At 44.6% G+C, this 19,482-nt stretch overlaps 2 protein-coding genes across 3 annotated transcripts in view; one reads left to right on the top strand and one right to left on the bottom strand.

Annotated features, from left to right (window-relative positions):
* The first annotated feature begins 898 nt into the window (after nt 1–898).
* On the top strand, nt 899–6,000 carry LOC141489524 (uncharacterized). Its single transcript, XM_074190104.1, has 2 exons — nt 899–1,559; nt 3,884–6,000. Exons 1-2 carry the CDS (start codon nt 899–901, stop codon nt 4,000–4,002), a joined length of 780 nt encoding a protein of 259 aa, XP_074046205.1. The 3' UTR covers nt 4,003–6,000.
* Nucleotides 4,333–19,482, bottom strand: part of METTL16 (methyltransferase 16, RNA N6-adenosine) — a 57,104-nt gene continuing 41,954 nt past the window's right edge. For both annotated transcript variants that reach the window (XM_074189213.1, XM_074189214.1), the window contains exons 10-11: nt 12,809–12,982; nt 4,333–12,704 (exon numbers count right to left, since the gene is read on the bottom strand). In XM_074189213.1, the coding sequence (XP_074045314.1) occupies nt 12,099–12,704; nt 12,809–12,982 (780 nt within the window). In that variant the 3' untranslated portion in view covers nt 4,333–12,098. The remainder of the gene's footprint in view (nt 12,705–12,808; nt 12,983–19,482) is intronic.

The raw sequence follows: 19,482 nt of genomic DNA on the forward strand, positions 1-19,482 counted from the left end.
CGCCCCGCCCGCCGCCCCGCCCGCCCGGCGCCTCCCGCCCCGCGGCCCCCGCGAGTCCCGCCGACAAGAAAGGGCTTTGCAACAAGATGGCGAGGAGGCACCGACACACAACAAGGGGAAGCAGCCGCGCTGCCCCCGGCCGCCGCCCCCGCTACTACACCGGGGCCGCCGCCAAAGCCCGGACCGGAGCCCCGCCCGCCGGCTCCGGAGCGGCGCCTGGGGGCGGGGCCCGGCGGGGGCGGGGCCTCGGGCGCGCGGACACGTGGCCGGGGGCGGGGCCGGGCGCGGCCGCGAAGGGCGGGGCTCCGCGCTGCGCTTCCGCCTCCCGGCGGCGGCCCCAGGCCCGGCGGCGGCCCGGGAGGGGGAGGGGGGGGTCGGCGCTCGGCCCGCGCCGTCGGCCCCCCCCACGGGGCGGAGGCCCCTCCCCCCCGGCGGCCCCCCCCCCGCCTCCACGTGGCTCCGGGCCCCGCGCCCCCCCCCCGAACCTTTCGCAAGCTGCACGGTGCCCCGCCCCCGGGAGGGGCCGGCGGGAGGAAGCTCGGGAGAGGGGGCGGGGAGGGACGGCGGCGCGATCCGCTCCCGGGTTTTGCAGCGGATCCTCCCCCCGCAGTGCGTTCGCATTTCATTAGCAGACGTCACCGGGCCGCGGGCCAATGGGCGGGCAGGACAACACGGCATGGAGCAGCTCCACATGGACACCCCGCGCCGTCGGCCGCCCGTTTAAAGGGCCAGCGCCTGCCGGGAGGTGCGGGGCCGCCGGCCGCGGGGCCGAGAGAGGGGGCCCGGCGGGCCGGGGTCTCGCGGCACCCAGCCGCTCCCCGAGGGAGCCGAGACCCTCCGCACGAAGCCCCCCGTGCCCCCTGTCGTCCCGGCCCCCCGCCCCGCCCCCCGTGTTCCTATGCCCACGTGCGTCCGGCCGGGAGGGGGGGCTCCCAACGACCCCCGCCCGAGGCCGCCCGAGCCTCGGACACGCGAGGGGGAGGAGAGGGAAGTGGAAGGGCCGGGCGGGGCGGGGGCGTGGCCAGCCCCGGGAACAACAACGTGGAGGCGGAAGCCCCGCCCTCCGGGCCGCGGCCTGGCCGTGCCCGCTCCCCCCGCCCCCCCGGCCGTGCCCGCTCCCCCCGCCCCGCGGGGCGCCCGCTCCCCTGGGGCCGCCGGGTGGTCCGAGCGCCTGGCGGCCACTTCCACGAAGCCGAGGTTCACGGCCATGGCCGCCCGTCCGACTCACGCCCGGCGTCCCGTCCCTGCAGCTACAGGGGCAGCTCGGCGCTGGGGCCCGGCATGGCGGGGCGCGGGGCGGAAAGGGGGCTCGGTGCTGGCCGCGGCCCCTCCGCTGCTTTCAGCCGAGTGCCGGGGGGCTGCGGAGCCACAAGCCCACTGGCACACTCACCTGCCCCGGGCCGCTCCAGCCCCTGGCCTCCCCGCGCTGCCAGGGTCCCAGGGGACAAGCTCACAGACCACCCAGGCTGAGAAGCCCACCCAACAGCAACACTCACGGGGCTTTCCTGTGGGGACCTTCCCCCATTTTACATTCAGGAGGAAACTGAAGCTCTGGCTCAGTAAGTGGTTTTCAGGATCACCCGGCTCATTTTAAGTGACCACCGAACTTCTCAAAATACCACCAAAAATGGAGAAATTCGAGTTACTCTCAGAAATGGGGTCAAAAGAGGGCTTGGTCCTGGCTTCTCAATTGCCCCCAATAACCCATCAGCTTCTGGGCTTAAAAGAGACGATTGCTATTTAAAACAAACAGTCTTCCTGGGTTCACACGGTCATGTTTATTTGGGTCATATGGGGACAATAAGCCTGGGCAACATTAGACAAGAGGGGTTAGTAATGAAGCTTCAGATCTGCTGCTGGCTTGTCTAAGGCCTAGCGACTACTCCTGAAAAGATAAACCTTCTATAGGGGCAGCATCTCTGTACCTCACTGAGAAGCAGAGGGGGCAAGATGGCAGTGTGCAGACACCATGTTTACTTGGGTGGTTACAGTTACTGGAATGATTAGAGGAAGAGGTCAATCTGACATTTCAGCAAAAAAAAAAAAACCCAAAAGGGCCGTCCACATATTTCCTGTGTGGGACCTGCCGCTGGTTTGGCTGCTTCTGTGACGGAAGGGGACTCTGCATGGGTGGGCTGCTAAGTCCATAACTCGGCCCCCAAATTCCATACTGCAAACCCAGATTTGGGTCTTCATAGATATGCTCTTTACATCATGGTCCACATGGTTTTTGATGTCCAAGGCCACACCTCCACATCCCAAATCTCTAAGAAATGCCCACCATTCCAGATTATTCCTCAGAACTCCCTTGGGATGGAAGTAAAAAGGGGATGCATAGAGTTCAATGAATGGCAGAGAGGGGCACTGAAGCCTCAAAGATGCCTCTTCAAGATTGTGTGTCATTATGGTTGAGAAGGAACTAGGCTACTAATATCCTCACATTTCTCCTAGGATTTTTCAGTCTTTTCCACCCACTGAGGGTCATTGCCACAATGAACTCTCACTGTTATACTACCCCAGGTAGCCTTGGCCACACTGCCTGGTCTGAAGGCTTCATAAGGTCATTCCAGGAAGCCAGATTCCCCAATATTAGTCTCAGTCTCTCTGTTTCTCTCTCTGAGGCTCAGTGAAGGTGCTGGTCGGGAGCCAGAAAATATCAAGTGAATCTGGATGCAGGAGAGGACCCCCCTGCCTATTCCATGTGGACAGTCTAAGTGACCATAGCCAAGATGATAACAGGCTCCTCTATGGAAGGTCTTCTAGACTCAGCTTTTACATTCCAAATGTCCATTTCATATTACTGGTACTCCCTCTTCAACGATTCTTGCAAGTGGAAAGGATGATCATCCTTAGATCATCCTTTCCACTTTCAAAAGTCAAGGCAAACCACCTAACTGCATGAAGGAAAGTTCCATGATTTCTTCTGAAGCTGATCAATGGGAATAGCTGAATACAACCCAATTCCCATGGTCCCAGCATGTCCAGGGAAAGAGCTATACAAATGAGGCCCATAAGATGACAAAACTTCCCCCCTACAGTAATAAGGCAGAAAGAACCATTAAGTTTTGCTAAGTGACAACCAAACAAGGTGAATGAACACTAGACAGGGACCCTCAGACCTCTTGGGGTCCTCTCCTGCATCCATGTTTGGAGTCTAGAGTAGGTTAAGACTATTCCATCTGAAGTTTGGAGGGTTTCTTTTTCCTCATCACTTCCAGTTAGCATTCTACCAAGGTAATTGTCCTAGCTTCAAATACTGAATAACATGCAAAGAAATTCAGGTCAAAGGTAGAGAAAAGGGAGGAGTCACACCCTGAGTTTCTCCAAGAAACTCAACCATGGGGCCAACTGGGGCAGTATGTGAAAAAGAAACTTGGAATCTGGGGAATGTAGCTGATATGACTAGAAGGACTGGGGTCAAAAGGCAAAGACAGGACACAATGGCAAAACCTATGGAACTGTACCCTGTCAAGAAGGCAAAAATGGCCTTTCCATCTCCTAGCAAACCAAAAAATTATCATAGGAACAGCAAATTCTGCATCAAAACAGCATTACCTGCCCTGTTTCCTCAATTCCAAATGCTTCTGCCTACTCGGGGTGGTATCTCCAGTGAAAGGAATCCAGTTCCTTGGGTACCCTACCACTAGAAATAGAACAGACTAGAGGGAAAGTAGCTAAATCTGCTTTAACTTTAATGTATCATATTGTGAGGAAACCAAAACCAAGTCATAGTCCACTGACTCAAATAATATAATAACACTTCAGCCATTACAATCTACTGTCCAATTGTAAATATTGATCTTGATCCTATATTTGATTTCCAAGCAGCTGCTAATTAGTTATCTAATTACTGGATACTCCAATAATCAAAGCTTTCTTTTAGTTTGGAAGAAACAAGAAGCATTGGACCCCACCTGGGACTGCATTCCATTCATCCATCAAGAAAAGTTAATTCCATGTATATTCAGAGATGACACTGGATCTAGTTATGAAATCATTTAAAGTAGAAGGCTCTTCTGAGGGGGGTCATGAAATTCATGAATTCTTGAAAACTGAGGTACTACTCAAGGTAGAATCTGAAGATAACTTTCCATTCATTAACGTTCAATGAAGGAGTCACTAATACATCTGATGTTTGATGCCAAAGTAGATGAAGCAGTATCAAAACCACCACTGAAATGCAAAACCATGGATACAGATGATAGAGATGCCCTCCAAACACAGCACAATCCACTGCTGCAGCCATGGAAACCTTGTCTAAACTTTTAGCAATGGCTCAACAGAAAGGTAGAGAAGAAGCATCTAAGGAGAAACTTACTGCCCACCCCTCCCCTCCCCGCCCCAAGAAAGACAAAGGCAAAAGGTACTGGGTCATTTGAATGGAATCAAGGTATTCTTGTGGAAGTCAGATCATAGGAGCAGGATTAGACAGAAAATTAAGAATAAAAATGGAAAGGGGGTCCAATCCAAGTCTAAGTCAGGTGCCAGCTAGGATGTCTGGAGAGGCAAGCAGGTGATTTGATTAATGCTAAGAAAGCATCAGGCCAATCTCTGTCCCGTCTTGTCTCTCTCTGAGTCTGAGCTGCTTTTCTATAGTAGCGACACCACCTCCTAAAATGGATTGTTATCTGTGCCAATACCTAATGCTCTCTAGGAAAGGCAACCACATCCCCCATGACCTCAAATACAGCAAAAGCCAAAGGAAATACCACAGCCTAAAGCAATGCCAGATCACTGGCAGAACCCATAAAGGGGCTGGGATGAGACAGAGCAGCAAAAAAAAAAAAAAAAAGCCCAGGCCTCAATTGAGCACTACTCGTCTGATCACAATACAGAACTCCATCCTCCAGAGAACCTAGTGCCCATGAAAGCCAAACACCAAGCAAGTGGGTCAAGTTCTCTTTATTGTCAAGGACAGGGTTTCTGTGTGGCCTTTGGCCTCCAGCTTTCAGAAACACTACTTCTCTCATTCCCAGGTGGTACAGAGTTCCCACTGAAGCCACCCCCCCAAAAGAAAGAAATTATCTTTTCCCCTCCTCAATTTTATAACAATCTGTGCCCAAATGCTCCTGAGTCCCAACATATAAGTTTCAGCTAGGAAACTGCACAGAGTTATCCAGTGATTTGAGGATTCCAATGATTTGCTGTGTCAGTTCTGGCCTGGCTTATACTGTCACCATGTCAATCCCTATACCACACCACTGGCTTCTTCTCTCCTCCCTCTCGAGTAGTGAAGTAGAAGACTGAAGGGTGCTGTGGATCCAGTGTGATCATCCCGTTTTCTCTCCTGGGCTGCAGCTGTCACCCTCTCATTGAGTTCCCCCACAGATGGGGGAAACCAAACTCAATAGAATCAGTAATCCCTGCCTCCCATTCCAAAGACCCGCTCTGCTCCCCATAGCAGAGTGGCCTGACCCTCTTAGGGAAACTAGACTTTGCTAGAGAGGGCATAGCTCCCCACAGCTCACACACCAAAATACAATTTGGCCAAGATCAGTACATAGACTCCAGGTTGGTAGGGAGTATTTTTCTAAACTCCAGCCATGGCACCCTGCTCCCTTTAATCTACATATCAAGATCAGAGACCCTTCTGAAACAGAGGGGGGAAAAAGCCCCCTGGGTGCCCAACAAGGTGGGTGTTAGGATGAACAGAGAACCCCAACACTTCACACTGAGGGAGGCAGTGTTCTATGCATTAGTGACAGCTGGTACCTGCACCAGGAGAACCTTCAGCAGACAGAGGACATACTATTCTTCCAACAGCTGCCAGAGGCAGCAAGATCAGTGTTGGCAAATCTCATAAGGAACACTCCTAAAAAACACATCGGTCCTGTTTGTTTTGTAGCTGAGCTACTGGGTACTCACTGTTAGAAAGAAAACCATACTGCCACACAGAAGGATTGGTAGCATGAATTCAAAATGAATTATCAGCTATTTCTTATGGACTGACAGGAAACAAGGCTGCCTACGAAATGTTAGTAAGACTTTGCTCTTAACCACTGTGCCTTCTTCTTGGGAGGGAGGGCTAGGGAGGGCTTAGGAGGTTCTGTGTTTGGGGGGTGGGAGTGGGGTTGCTCACAGAAGTCTAGCCTCTCCAACAAGATGAAGATGGACTGAGATGGTAGAAGGGTGACCCACACATTCAAGACTCACTGCCCGCCCCGCCCCAGCTCCACATCCCAGCCAGTATCCAACGGGCCCAGATGCACCATTCTAATGTCTTGGATTAATATCACATCTTTCCTCATCAAAGCTACAAAAACAATCCAATCCTGGGATGTTAACCTGCACCAACTCACATGATCAGCATCTACTGACAAGTACCCAATCACAGAGGCTTGAAATAATGTTATTTCTGATTAGACCAAGATAGACCAACAAAGAAGCTACATCTCAGAGGCTGCTGTGAGGCACAATGCCTACACCACAGTCAAAACATGCTTCCTCCAAAGTACAAGTATAAGCCTACTAAATGTAGCATTGGCTGCTCCAATTAGCAATTAAATAAATAAATTGCTGTTTTAGTCATTTGGGTGAGTCACAGCAGAGCACCCTGTAAAGTTCAGTCCTAAGAGTCCTAGAGCATATTGTGAAGCAAATTTGAGGAACTGCAGAAAATGGATCCTCAAAAAGCTCTCTAGTGCCAAGGAGTGCCAGTAGGACATTTACTCATGGAGCTAAAGAGACCCAGAGATATCAAACCATGGCCCCAGGGAACAAGCTCTCACCCAACTAGTACCATTAGGCTACTTCTGGGTATGGAGGTCTTGGAGGAACATTAGACACTAGCATTCACAGAATCACAGAATCCAAGATGTGCAAAAGAATTATGACAGCAAATAGTTGAAAGTATCCCTTCTCCAACAAATGGGCTCAATGTAGCCTTTCTCTTTGATATTTTTATTTACATCCAACCCTGTGTTTTTAGTTCTGGCCTTGCTGTGAAATATAGTCAAATGTTCTTCAAGCATACTTTCCCTGATTGCTCACTACCTTTTTCACACTTGTCCAGATTTTTCCTATGATTGCCTTTGGCACATACAATTCTCTTCTGGTTATCTGCATCCTAAGAGCACAGAATTTACTTTTTAGTTAACTACAAAGAGGTCAGTTCTAAAAAGCTTAGCAGTCTTTCTCTAATTCAGCCACATCTTTTTCAAGATCTACTACCTTGAAGGATACTGCGCCAAAGCCACCTCTTCCCAGCCTAGCACGTCCATGCTCACAAGAGGAGTTTAAATTCTTGTCTGACGGATGAATCCCCAACAATGTCAATCCTTAGTTCTTCTCTTCTAAAGCCAGTACCCTAAAAAAAGCAGAGGCTGAATTCAGGTCCAGCCCAATGACCCCTGAGCATGATGGCCTGCCCAGGTACACAACTGCCCCACACATTCCAAAGGAAGAGCTCCAGGGTTAAAAGGTGATGGCCACACTGTGTGGACACTGGTGCCCTCCATCACTCAACACACTAGCCTGCTTTAAACAACATGCAAGGAGTATTAGTGCATTCACTTAACCAGACTATCAAACTCAATGGAAAAAAAGGAAAACAATGAAAAAACTGACCAGACAATGTTCCTAAGTTTCTTCCTGGGAGCTCTCCAAATTTCTAGTTAGGTCTGAGAGTGCAAATTCACTGTGATGACCCCCTCCCCCCCCTAACAGCAAAGCCCAAAGCCAAAAGAACTTCACCTTCGTGATAACACAGTTAAGGTGGAAATGCCTAAAAAGCTAATTCTCATTTTGGAGGCAATTAAAATATAAAGATTCTTAAAAAAAAATATGGAATACCAAAGTCCAAGTCATTCTTTTGCACAAGAAAGTGAACACTAAGGAGAAAAAAGGCCAAAAATGCCCCCTTGTGGCCACGAGAGGGAATGCCACTGCTTGCCTCAAGTACAATGCAGGTCCTTGCACAGGAAATGAAGAGGCTCAGATTTATGGCCACACACAGCTCTTGCAGCCACTCTGGAGCCCTAGAGCCTGGCTTAGACAAACAACTAGATTCTGTCTCCTAGAGTAACAATGAAGTTTAAAAACAAGGACATATTAAACCAAAGGTACTAAGAGAAGTCAATCTGCATCCTAATCACACACTTGCAAATAGGAACCTACCTCCCAAGCTTCACAACATTTGGATTATAGGATCAATTTAGTCTCTTATGCCAAGGACCAAACATGCTACCTATGAACATGGAGTGATATATATTCAAGGATATCTCTCACCCTAGCAAGGCATGAGACAAAAGTTCTGAATAATTTTAACATCCTGCTGGGAGATTCTTGAACTCCATGATGCCAATGTGAAATCTGGCAACCAGACTATCATTATATGTAATTTAATAGGTCTTCTGAAACAAAGGAGACATGAAGCCCCACAGTCTCTTGGGCTCTTTGGCACCACCCAAGAAGAGCTGGTCAGAAGCAAAAAATTGAGGAATGTTGCACTTCAGATGGAATGGGAATTCCAATAGCAGCATTGTTCAAGCCGGGTCTCGGGTGCAAAGCTGGCAAGCCTAGGATCTAGCTGCTCAAGCACTGCCCAATCTGTTTCCCCCAGTATTCTATACTACACTGAACTCCATGTAGAACTCCTAGGCTCTGTTATTAGACACAAAGATCTACTGGTTGTCATGGGCTTGTGGAATTCATCCTTAGGTCCACCGAAACTAGCACTATCACTTGGTGACTTCTTTAGGTGAGGTCTCTGACCCACTAACTTATCAACTATATGTTCTCAGAGTTGCTGTATCAGAGTATCCAAAATCCAGGCTCCTACACTCCCAACATCACACAAAATTGTTAGTCATGGCTCCTACTTCACATAACAGTAAACATGAGGTAAGATCGCAAAGTCCAGGCTGCGATTTCAATGTCAATAGTATTGCTTGTAGGCAACTTCTTCAAAATGCCACTAACAAAAATAGCTAGGGAGCTAGCCACAGACCTTGTAGGCCATGAGACCAATGAGGCCATATGACATGTCAACACTTTTCTCTCTTTCAAAGACCCAACCCAAAGATCTTCAAGTGTTATCAGCTATTCAGGTAATACACATGTCTGATATAGTAGGGGAGTCATCCGTTTAAAGGGAAAGGATCGTGAAATAAAGCTTAGAGCAGTTTTCTGGCTGTACTCTTGAAGGAGAAAATACACTAAAGGAAATCACTTGGGGGATGAAAATAAAAGAGATATAAATGTCATTTGTTCCTGAACAATTTACATTCAAGTCAAGCTTCAACATCAGATTTTTCAAACGCAATTCTTTTCATTCCTGATGAACCTCTCAATCACATACACTCAAGGGGAAGGGTTAAGACCACCATACCTGGGATCCAACACATACATCAAAGTCAAAAAGGTTGAAATAAAATAGGGTTGAGTCAGATAAGAGCAGCAAGCATGGCCTGCTTCAATACCACAGATACAGAAATGTGGCAAGGCTGTGAGGAATGCTTTAAAAACAAACCTGGAAAAGTGTTCTATACAGGTATGGATGAGATGGGGAAAAGAAGGGAAGTTTTGAAAGCATCTATGTTCCTGTACCGAACAAGAGCAAATGTGATCAAAAGCAAGCTCACCTTCCCTCTCCTGATCAATTCCCAAGCAAAGGGGAAACAGCACTGGGGCAGAAAGGCACATTGAGGTGAGCCTGATTAAGACCACCAGCTGATACACAGAACCTGACTTCAGAAAGGCCCAGACCTGACTTGGTAGTCAGTCTCAGGTTGAATTTATGAATCTAATCAACCATATGCTCTGGAACAAAAAACTACTTAAAAGAAGGAAGACATCCATTCCCACCTTCCTTTGTCCCAAATGGAAAATATGTGCCCAGACAAAAACATTTTAAAAATAACTTTCTGGTTGTTTTAAAAATTTCAATGTTTTACAAATGAGGAAAACACTGCCAGCTTCTCTGAGTCAAAAAGTAGCCTATTTCTTTCCCAAGAAGGCATTTAAAATCAAGGATTCCAATACAGCAAGCTCCAACTTGCTTCCACATGATTTTAAATGGAAATATAATCCTGATTTAACTTCTCCAAAAAATGAGCTCTTCCATGGGAGAGTTTCTACTCTCTCCCAGAGAACCTAGGGCAGCCTAGGAACTGGGAGCAAATGCCAAGTGTAGGATGGTGGTTGAGTTACCAGTCCTCAGTTTCCTCATCTGAGAAACAGAACCTCTAAGATCCCTTTCCCCTTCTCAAATCTCATCATCCAGAGGGAGCTGATGATGCAGTAGGGATAGCACTGGGCCTGGAGTCAGGAGGACCCAAGTCAAACGTCAGCTTCAGAGATTTACTAGTTATGTGAACTGGTCTGCCTCAGTCTCCTCAACTGTAAAATAGGGACCATAATCACCTACCTCAGAGGTGTTAGGAGGATCAAATGAGAGAACTGTAAAAAGCCCTTAGCAAAGTTTCCTGGCATATAAGTAGACACTCCAAACAAATGATGATTCCCTTTCTCATATGACCAAAACAACAAACACTGTTTTCTGTTTTTAGTAGGAACAGCATCATTTAACAGGAGTTCTTTCAGTATAAAAGAATCATACCTTCTGGTCCGGGATGTGGGTCGGAGCCCTAGCCCTGCTCCTGATCAATTTCATAGTCCTAGACTGCTTTCTCTTCTGTACAACGGTGGCTATGAGTCCTCCCAACTCTTAATGTTCTAAGATGGGAACCACAGAGATGGACTCCTTTCAATGAAGCCAAGGGGGGTGGGGGGGGGGGTCAAGGGGAGATTTCTCTTGATCTTATATTCTCAAAAACCTCAGTGCTTGTGCTTCTTATCCCTAGAGAAGGAAAAGAGAGCAATAGATAGAGAAAAATCTTAAGAGTTGGGATAAGGCAGCCTCATGACTCCAGAGCTGGCCCTAGGAAAGGCTGGGGGAAAACTCCTACATGGTCCACCTTTTCCAACCCTAATTGATTTCAAGGCATTCCTAAGGGAACATTGGTTTTGAGAAGATGACTTACACTAAAAATCAAAATCCTGCTGCTAGGGAGAAAATATTGTAAAGATTAGAGTTGGCTCTTTTGATTACAATGTTCAATCAGCATCAATTTACCTGTCAGCAAATGAACTCAAGGTTTAGATCAGTAACTAGTGCTATCAGAGACTTTGCCAATAAAAGTGTATTCCTAGTTTCTGACAACTTCATCTGACAAATCAATCATAGGCAGCCCCTATGATTGACCCTTTTCATTTCTGACTATTCTAAGTAGGTATATATTCATACATGTGTCTACATGTATATGTGTGGATATCAAATGAATCTTGGCTGAGATTTGAAAATAATTCTAAAATTGTGTGAAATTAATACTGTTAAAGAACAACACTGAACACAAGTTAGACAGAAAGGTGTTCTAGATTCAGAGTGCTTTACTCAGGTTTGGAGCATCTCAGATAAGTCAGGACTCTTCTTTTATCATTAAGCATATGCTTCTTGCCAATTTCTAATCATCAAGAAAACCCAAGTGGAGACCTGTCTTCCTGGGAAGGACTCTGGAGCCCTAACTCACTACTGGCCTCCTAAGATCAGGTTCCTGTTAGCAGATTTTTTTTGGGGGGGGGGGGAGAAGAATAGGACCCAAGGCTGGAAGGGTCAGTCAGAAGAGAACATGAGTTAGCTAGTTCTGCCTTGGATGCTGACTCATGAAGACAACTAAGTGATCTCTCTTTGGGGTGAAGGTAATGAAACCTACTTGCCTTTCTAAAGCAGCAGCCTCCCTGCAGGCCAAGGTGTCACCTTCTCATCCCAAACCTCAGATGCTACACAAATAATCCGATGGCCTTGGATAGCCAGTCCAACGATAAGCCAGCCAATTTTAAATCTGTCCACAGTCCCAGCCTCCTGGTATCTTTTTATTGTTATTAATATCCAGGATATTTCCTCTGGTGTCACTTCATAGTGATTCTCTGCATCTAAACAAATAAACAAAAAAATCCATCCCAGTGTTGACTCACTGGAATTGTCTTAAAAAAAAAAATCCATGCTAGTCTCATTGTTTTTTGCCCTGAATTACTAAAAAGAAGTTCTAAAAGGCAAGCTGCCCTACATTGGACGATCCAGCTGTGCCAGGAATTTGTGGCTAACTAGCAACAAGCCTGAAAATCTGGTTGCGTAAATAGGTACAGAGCTGGTTCATTAAGTCCCTGTTCTGGCCCTCAACCCAATGCATCTCTACCACTGTGTCGTCGTTTGCCTCCTTCTTGACATTTATTAAACACTTAAACAGATAATGTCCAGGAGCCCCTTGAGTTTTCTCTCTTTCAGCTATTGGACTGGCAACTTCTTCTGGAACATCTAGCTCCTCAGTGGCACAGAAAGAGCCCCTGACTCTTTCTAAATCCTCTGTCCTTCCCTTTTTCACGCTCCCTTCCTCCTCCATTGGTTCTTGGCTCTTGTCTGGGTGGTGACTTTCAGACCCAACTGGCTCAGCCTCACATGTGGCAGGACTACATGGGGATCTTGGGTCAGGGCACTTGGTGCCACCATCTGGGCTATTTTCAATCTCTCTGGGCATAGGTTTCTCCTCTTCCATAGCTTGAATGACATCTTCGGAGGCACGAGGAACTTCTCTCAATTGCCTCACTCTGTCTCTTTTTTTCCTCCTTAAATGAACCCAAGAGTTTTCTATGGCAGTCAGGAACAGACTAATTTCCTCTTTTCCACAGGGAACTCGTTTATGCTGAACCTATTTGGAAGAAAAACAAAATTTCATAGACATCAACTCTGCATTCCCTCTTGATGCTTCCCAAATAGATCAGAAGAAACATCTTCATCTCCTCTATCAGGTACCTTCAGATCAGTGAGGATCTTTTCCAGCCATGTTGTAATAACTGCTATGCCTTCCACTGTTTCTGAGCCCACAGCAGAAGCTTTGAGAGATAATTCTTTCATTGTGGCTGCTAATACTACAAATGTAATGGGTTTTCGAGGCTTTTCTAGTTTTCTTCTCTTAGAGGGAGGTGACTGAAAGAAAAAGAGGGGTGGGATGGGATTAGTAGATAGAAATTATCCAAACCATCCATATACACACACCCACACACCCACCATACAACCCACTCAACCACAACTTTCACCAACACCTTAAGTTGACCAAAAATAATCCAGTAAGCAATACATTTCCCTTATCTGCTGTGGTCAACTGTAGGTTCCTATCACTCCATTCAATTCAGCAGATTTGAACACAAGTTTTTGTTAAAAATATGTGCCAGACATCCCTATACCTAGAGTTGGGGGATATATAAAAAAAAAATCAATTTCTCTTCAAGAAGTTAATATAAAATATCTACTAAGCAATTTCAAGAGTAAGGCCTGGGGGATAGTGAGATAGAGAAAGTGCTTCATTTCTGGGAACACAATGTGCCCCTTTCTACAGGAACTGCATGTACCCTAATCACCAATTTCTAATTTCTGTTTCGATGTCAGCAGAAGCTTGGGAAAAAAACCCACCAAATCAATTTCCCAGGGTCTGCCTTTCATTACCAATGAAAACCACAGCTATCATGTTGAATCCTGCTGGATATCAGGGACAAGTTAGCTAGGTAATGAGCTGCACACAAGCACTATCCTTAATGGAATCAAAGAATTCTTTCTCAAAATGTTCATGAAAATGCTGACCTTGGATCTAATTAAGCCTGTAAGCCTGACATTCCTTTCTTTTTTCCTATTTCAAGCACAGAATCTAAAATCCTAGCTATATCCACTAGAGGGACTCAAATTCCACATTCAAGTTCAATTACGTCACCACATTTTTTTCTTTTAAAAATGAAAGCATCTCCCTAGATTATTCTTATCCAGAAGAAACGTTTTTAAAATACATTTTATGATTATTTAACCCTCAAAATAAGAAATCTTATTATATTCAGAACTGATCAGACTTAAAACTCAAACAATATAAAGTTAAAGACAAAAATGAGGACGACAGAAACTGAGCAGAGTGGTACACAAAGACAAGGTCAAATGGTTTTGGAACACTTTAGTTCCAAAAGGAACCAAAGCTATTTTCAGACAAGCCTAGACAGATTATAGTCCAAGCCCACATTTCACAGAGGAAACCGAACAAAAAGGTCAGGTGACTTGTTGAAGGTTCTGATGTTTTTAAAACCACTTTTACAAGATCAGAATTGTTTTAGGCAAAAAACTGAAAGTACAAGAAAGAACCTTTTATCTGGCATGAAAAGATAATTAGAACCCAGTCTGAGGTTGTAGTTTCTATTTCCAATGTAGACATATGGGAAAAATCATTCTATTTCTCTACCAAGGATTTTTCAATGTAAAGATCATAACATTAAGAAAAGCTTAAAAACAACAATTCCTCAACTTGATTAAGTTTACCAGAAAGGAAAGGAAACAGAGGAAACAAGCCAATTAAAAGCACTCTGGGGAAATGATAAACAGTGGATTCTAGGCTGTGCCCAGGCCTGGGTTCAATTAGCTAATATTTTTCAGACAAGATCAGACAGATTCAGATTTGACATTGAGAGAATAGTGCTGTGATGACTTAACACAGCAAGAGAAAAAAGTAACCATCCAAGATAGTGCCTATAGCTTTCAAGCATCTCCTGGCCAAGAATATAAAAATCCAAGTATTAAAACTTGTTATATATTGTATTTGAAGTCGTAAAACAGGTAACAGACTCAAGTTCCACACTTCAACTTTAAATATCTGACAGAGAGAGAGAGAGAGAGAGAGAGAGAGAGAGAGAGAGAGAGAGAGAGAGTTTGTGTGTGTTGGGGGGGGGGGGGTGCCTCCAAAACACTCTGGTTCTTTCCAATGCCTGCCCAGAGTACAGCTCAACAGGCAGCTACCAGATGGTGGTCCAGTGGCCTGCTGAAGTCGCTCCACCAGGACTGACAGGTCCTGATCCATCTGATTTGGATACTGTTTCTCCAAGGGTAGGATTCTCAAAGACTGCTGCTGGACAATAACTGCCCCCCCCCATACTAGAGATAAATAAAGGAAGAGGGAAGCAATAAAACTTTGCTAATTTAATCTTCCTTTGTGGTTACCTGCTTTTCCAAAGCCTAAGGGAGATCAGCTCCAACAAGACAGAAACTTTAAACTGCTGATCTGGGTTAAATAACAGAACTTCCCTATTCCAAATGAGGCAGACTCCATCCTCACTAATTTTCCCCTATGCAAAGATCTGCCCTAGGATATGAGATCATCAGAAATGTCTGTCCTAGGACATGATGTCATCAGACAAGTCAGATTTGTTAACAGCTGCTTATTTATCAAAAAAGAAAAAAAAGACATTTTAAATTCAGTTTTATGCCACTTTTTGAAGCCAGGGAAGAGGCCTACGACTTCATTCCTTTGTAAATTTCCAAGCAAGGTTTTCACCTATTAATGATTATTAACTTCAGCAGTGTTCAGAAGGATTTTTCTCCTCCCATCCATGTGGACATTGACATATAGAAAATCCTTATTTTATCCAGCAAAGTAACACTAACATGCAATGACTAGCTGGAGTGGATCTTAGGAAATCTCAAAATTTATCTACAAAGATCCCTGATATTAGCCTAGTTTCATGCCTCTTCACAAGTATCCAATGAATGGGAATCTATGGATGGCTTTGTTTTTCCTCCACTCACAATTAAAATTTAACTCACTTTGCTAACATTAAGATCCAAAGGCAACATTACAGAGATCTATTTCAAGTTCATAAACAGCAACAATCTAGTTTAGCAGGCAAGTTGCACTTGAATAATTCAACATTTTCCAGTCTAAAATAAATCAATGCTTTACACTGGGGTAATCTAGCTTAATACAAAAGAGCACAGCCCACTTTACAACTGATGTCAGATTGGGATCCCCTCCTCCTCCAATTATACTGTGCAGCTGTAATTATAGCATGAAATCAGTCCCCTGGATCTTCTGCCCTCCAAAAAGGATGCCTGTTTTCATTACAATCAAACTATAGATTTAGCTGTTTATACAGTAATTTTATTTGCTTTTAGATGACACTCTTCAGAATGCAAAGAATGGGGAGGGGGGCAGTTTATAAAAAGGTAAACTAAATGATTATTTATTTAAATAATTTACTTAAAACCTACAAATTTTAAGACTTTTGCCATCATTTATAGACATAAGAAAATTTATGAATGAGGTCTAAATGAGATGTTAGCTAACAGCTGATATAGGGTCTTGTCCTGTTATAATCAATAGCAAATCCCAAGAAAACTAGGAGAAAATTAAGTGCTCTGATTTTAAAAAGAGGGAGAGAGAGAAGCAGAAGGGAAAAGAGAAGAGTGAGAGAGGAAAAGGGAAAACAGAAAGAGGGACAGAGAAAAGGGAGGGGAAGAAGATAAGGGAGAGAAGGCTACTTGAGAATAATTCTGAGAATGAAGACCCTTTGTGCCCAGGTTCTGACAGACAACAATTGATAGAAGCAGGAGACTGACTCACAAAAAGGACAACTAAGGTAGGCAAAAATGTATCAGATGGGTAGCAAGGAACCTGGCACCATTTGGACACCTCTCAAGTTGTTACAGAGGACAGAAAAGTTCATCTTGGCCACATGCCATCTTCTCTGCCATCACTGGATGCTCTTTCTTGGGAAGACAAAAGGACCAGAGCCAACGCAATCACTTTATGGGGAACAAAGCTGGAACATCTGGGTGGGCACAGCTGGTCCATTTTATCGAAAAGTCCTACTTGATTCATTCCAATTTAGTGAGTGCCTACTATGTACAAATGTACCAACACAGAATGAACAAAGAAGCCCTCGAAACCCCAGGCAGTGCCCTGAAGTTGAGCCAAACAGGAAGTTCAAATGTATACTAATTGAAAAAAAATTAGGACTCATTTTTGCCCATTAATAGAAAAAAAACACACCAGAATTTCTATAGCCCAATGCACACTGGCCTCTCCAAAGCAATCACTATCCCTGAGTTCAAGTCAGAGCCAAAATAGTCTTAAATCACAGGAGAAACTAACCTCTATATATGAAGGTCACATCTTCCTTTTGGGAAGAATAAGGCCTCTTTCTCCATTCCATATCCCCATCATCAAACAAAAGTCATTCAGGGGGCTAAGTTTGGTGAAAAGGGTAAATAATCAAGCTAACCCATCCCTCCTCTTCCCCACCCCCCCACACTTCAAAAGAGCTATGATTTTGTCTAGAAGGATTTTCTTCCATTGATGGTGATCATTGTCCCTTTTTGCCTTGGTAAGTATGGAGCTTCATTAGTTGCCTTGTTGGCTACTTTCTCCAGTTCTGAGCCTTTCCTGACTCACTAGTCTGGTTCTCATAGTCCATTTCCTGGACTTTTCAGCCTAAGTGGCTGACTTTAAAGAAAACCCTGGTCTACCTGTTTGATGATGAGGATTTGGAATGGAGAAAATGCTGCTCCAAAATTTCAAACCCACTTGCAAAGACTTAATGATGAAGGGATTGCCAAAGGGAAATTCCAAAGAAATTCTAAGAAACAGGACAACATTTAGAAGCAGCGTGGACACTGTGAGGTATTTTTGGTCTCAGTAGTCAGGAAAAAAAATTAAATTCAATACCCAAATTTAAATATGAATTCTCAGATGCCTGGGAAGTAGCTGGCACACAGAAGGCACTTAATACTAACTTACTCTACTCTTGTTTTTAATCTTTCCCTGTCCCATTTCCAGTAATGTGGGCTACAAAATAAAACACAAATGCTTCTTTTGATGTGGGCAGGGTAAAAATCCTTGGCATTAAAACCAAACCAAACAAGCCTTAATGAAGGTGGCTTTGCACCACTGTCTTGAAACAAGACAGGATATTTAAAGGGGTGTGATTTTTGAGGTGCCTCATTATGGGGAACAATCCAAATACACACCTGCCAAGGCTCTGGAAGAAAGCAGACTACCTAAAAGGAGTAAAAAAGCTTGGCCTCTCCCTTCCCTTCAATGGGTTTCAATGGGTTATATGGAAACCACACCAATGTATCCAGTCCAGCCCCTCACAAGGAAACCAGCCTCCCTCCTTAGCCCCCGGGGGCTAACTTGCATGCTTTGCTCCCTCCTCCTCTCTGGCTTTCACCCACATTCTATTACTTTTTCCAGCATCCAACTGAAAATTTCAGGGAACCTTTAGCCCAGACTTGTTTTTCCACTTTTCTAACTGATATCACTCAGGAAGGAACTTACTTATTAGCTTCTACAGCAAAAATCCAATAAGTACTTGTCTTTTCTCTCTTCCAAAATTATGAAAAAACCTATTTGAGAATGAGGACTAGATCCTAGATTGTTCTTTTCTATTCCCTATAAGTCTAGGAATATAATAAAATACTTGCTGAATTTGTTAGTTGACAGACACCAAAAATAAACTAGATGATTTCGATTACATTAAATTAAAAGCTTTTGCACAGATAAAACCACTGTGTAACCAAGATCAAAAGAAATGTAGTAAATTGGGAAACAATCTTTATAACTAATGATTCTAACAAAGGACTCATTTCTAAAATATACAGAGAACTGAGTTATATTTAAAAAAAAATCATTCCCCAATTGACAAATGGTCAAAGGATATGCAAAGGCAATTTATAGATGAGGAGATCAAAGCAATCCATAGCCACGTGAAAAACTGCTCTAAATCATTATAAGAGAAATGCAAATTAAAGCTTCTCTGAGGTACCTCCTCACACCACTCAGATTGGCCAACATGAACAGAAAGGATAAGGATCATTGTTGGAAGGGTTCTGGGAAATCTGGGATACTAATACATTGTTGGTGGAGCTGTGAACTCATCCAACCTTTCTGGAGAGAAATTTGGAACTCCGCCCAAAGGGCAACAAAAATGTGCATACCCTTTGACCCAGCAATACCACTACTGGGTCTACAGCAATACCACTACTGGGTCTACACCCTGAAGAGATGATGAAAAAGGGAAAAACATCACTTGTACAAAAATATTCATAGCAGCCCTGTTTGTGGTGGCAAAGAATTGGAAATCAAGTAAATATCTTTCAATTGGGGGATGGCTTAGCAAACTGTGGCCCATGTATGTCGTGGAACACTACTGTTCTATTAGAAACAGGAGGGATGGAAATTTAGCGAAGCCTGGAGGGATCTGCATGAACTGATGCTGAGTGAGAGGAGAACCAGAAAAACACTGTACACTCTAACAGCAACACAAGGTGATGATCAACCTTGATGGACTTGCTCGTTCCATCAGTGCAACAATCAGGGACAATTTGGGGCTGTCTGCAATGGAGAATACCATCTGTATCCAGATAAGGAGCTGTGGCATTTAAACAAAGACCAAGGACTATTCCCTTTAATTTAGAAAAAAAAAAAACAACTATCTTATAATTTCTGATCTTGCTATCTCTTATGCTTCATGTTTCTTCCTTAAGGATGTGATTTCTCTCTCATCACACTCAATTTAGATCAAGGTACAACATGGAAACAAAAAAAAAAAGGTGACAGAAAGAAAGCGGGGTCTTCATTCAATAGTTCACCTAGACAATATGTTATGGTATAGTGGAAG

This window comes from Macrotis lagotis, chromosome 5 (genome assembly GCF_037893015.1).
Source record: "Macrotis lagotis isolate mMagLag1 chromosome 5, bilby.v1.9.chrom.fasta, whole genome shotgun sequence".
NCBI classification, from domain to species: Eukaryota; Metazoa; Chordata; class Mammalia; order Peramelemorphia; family Peramelidae; genus Macrotis; species Macrotis lagotis.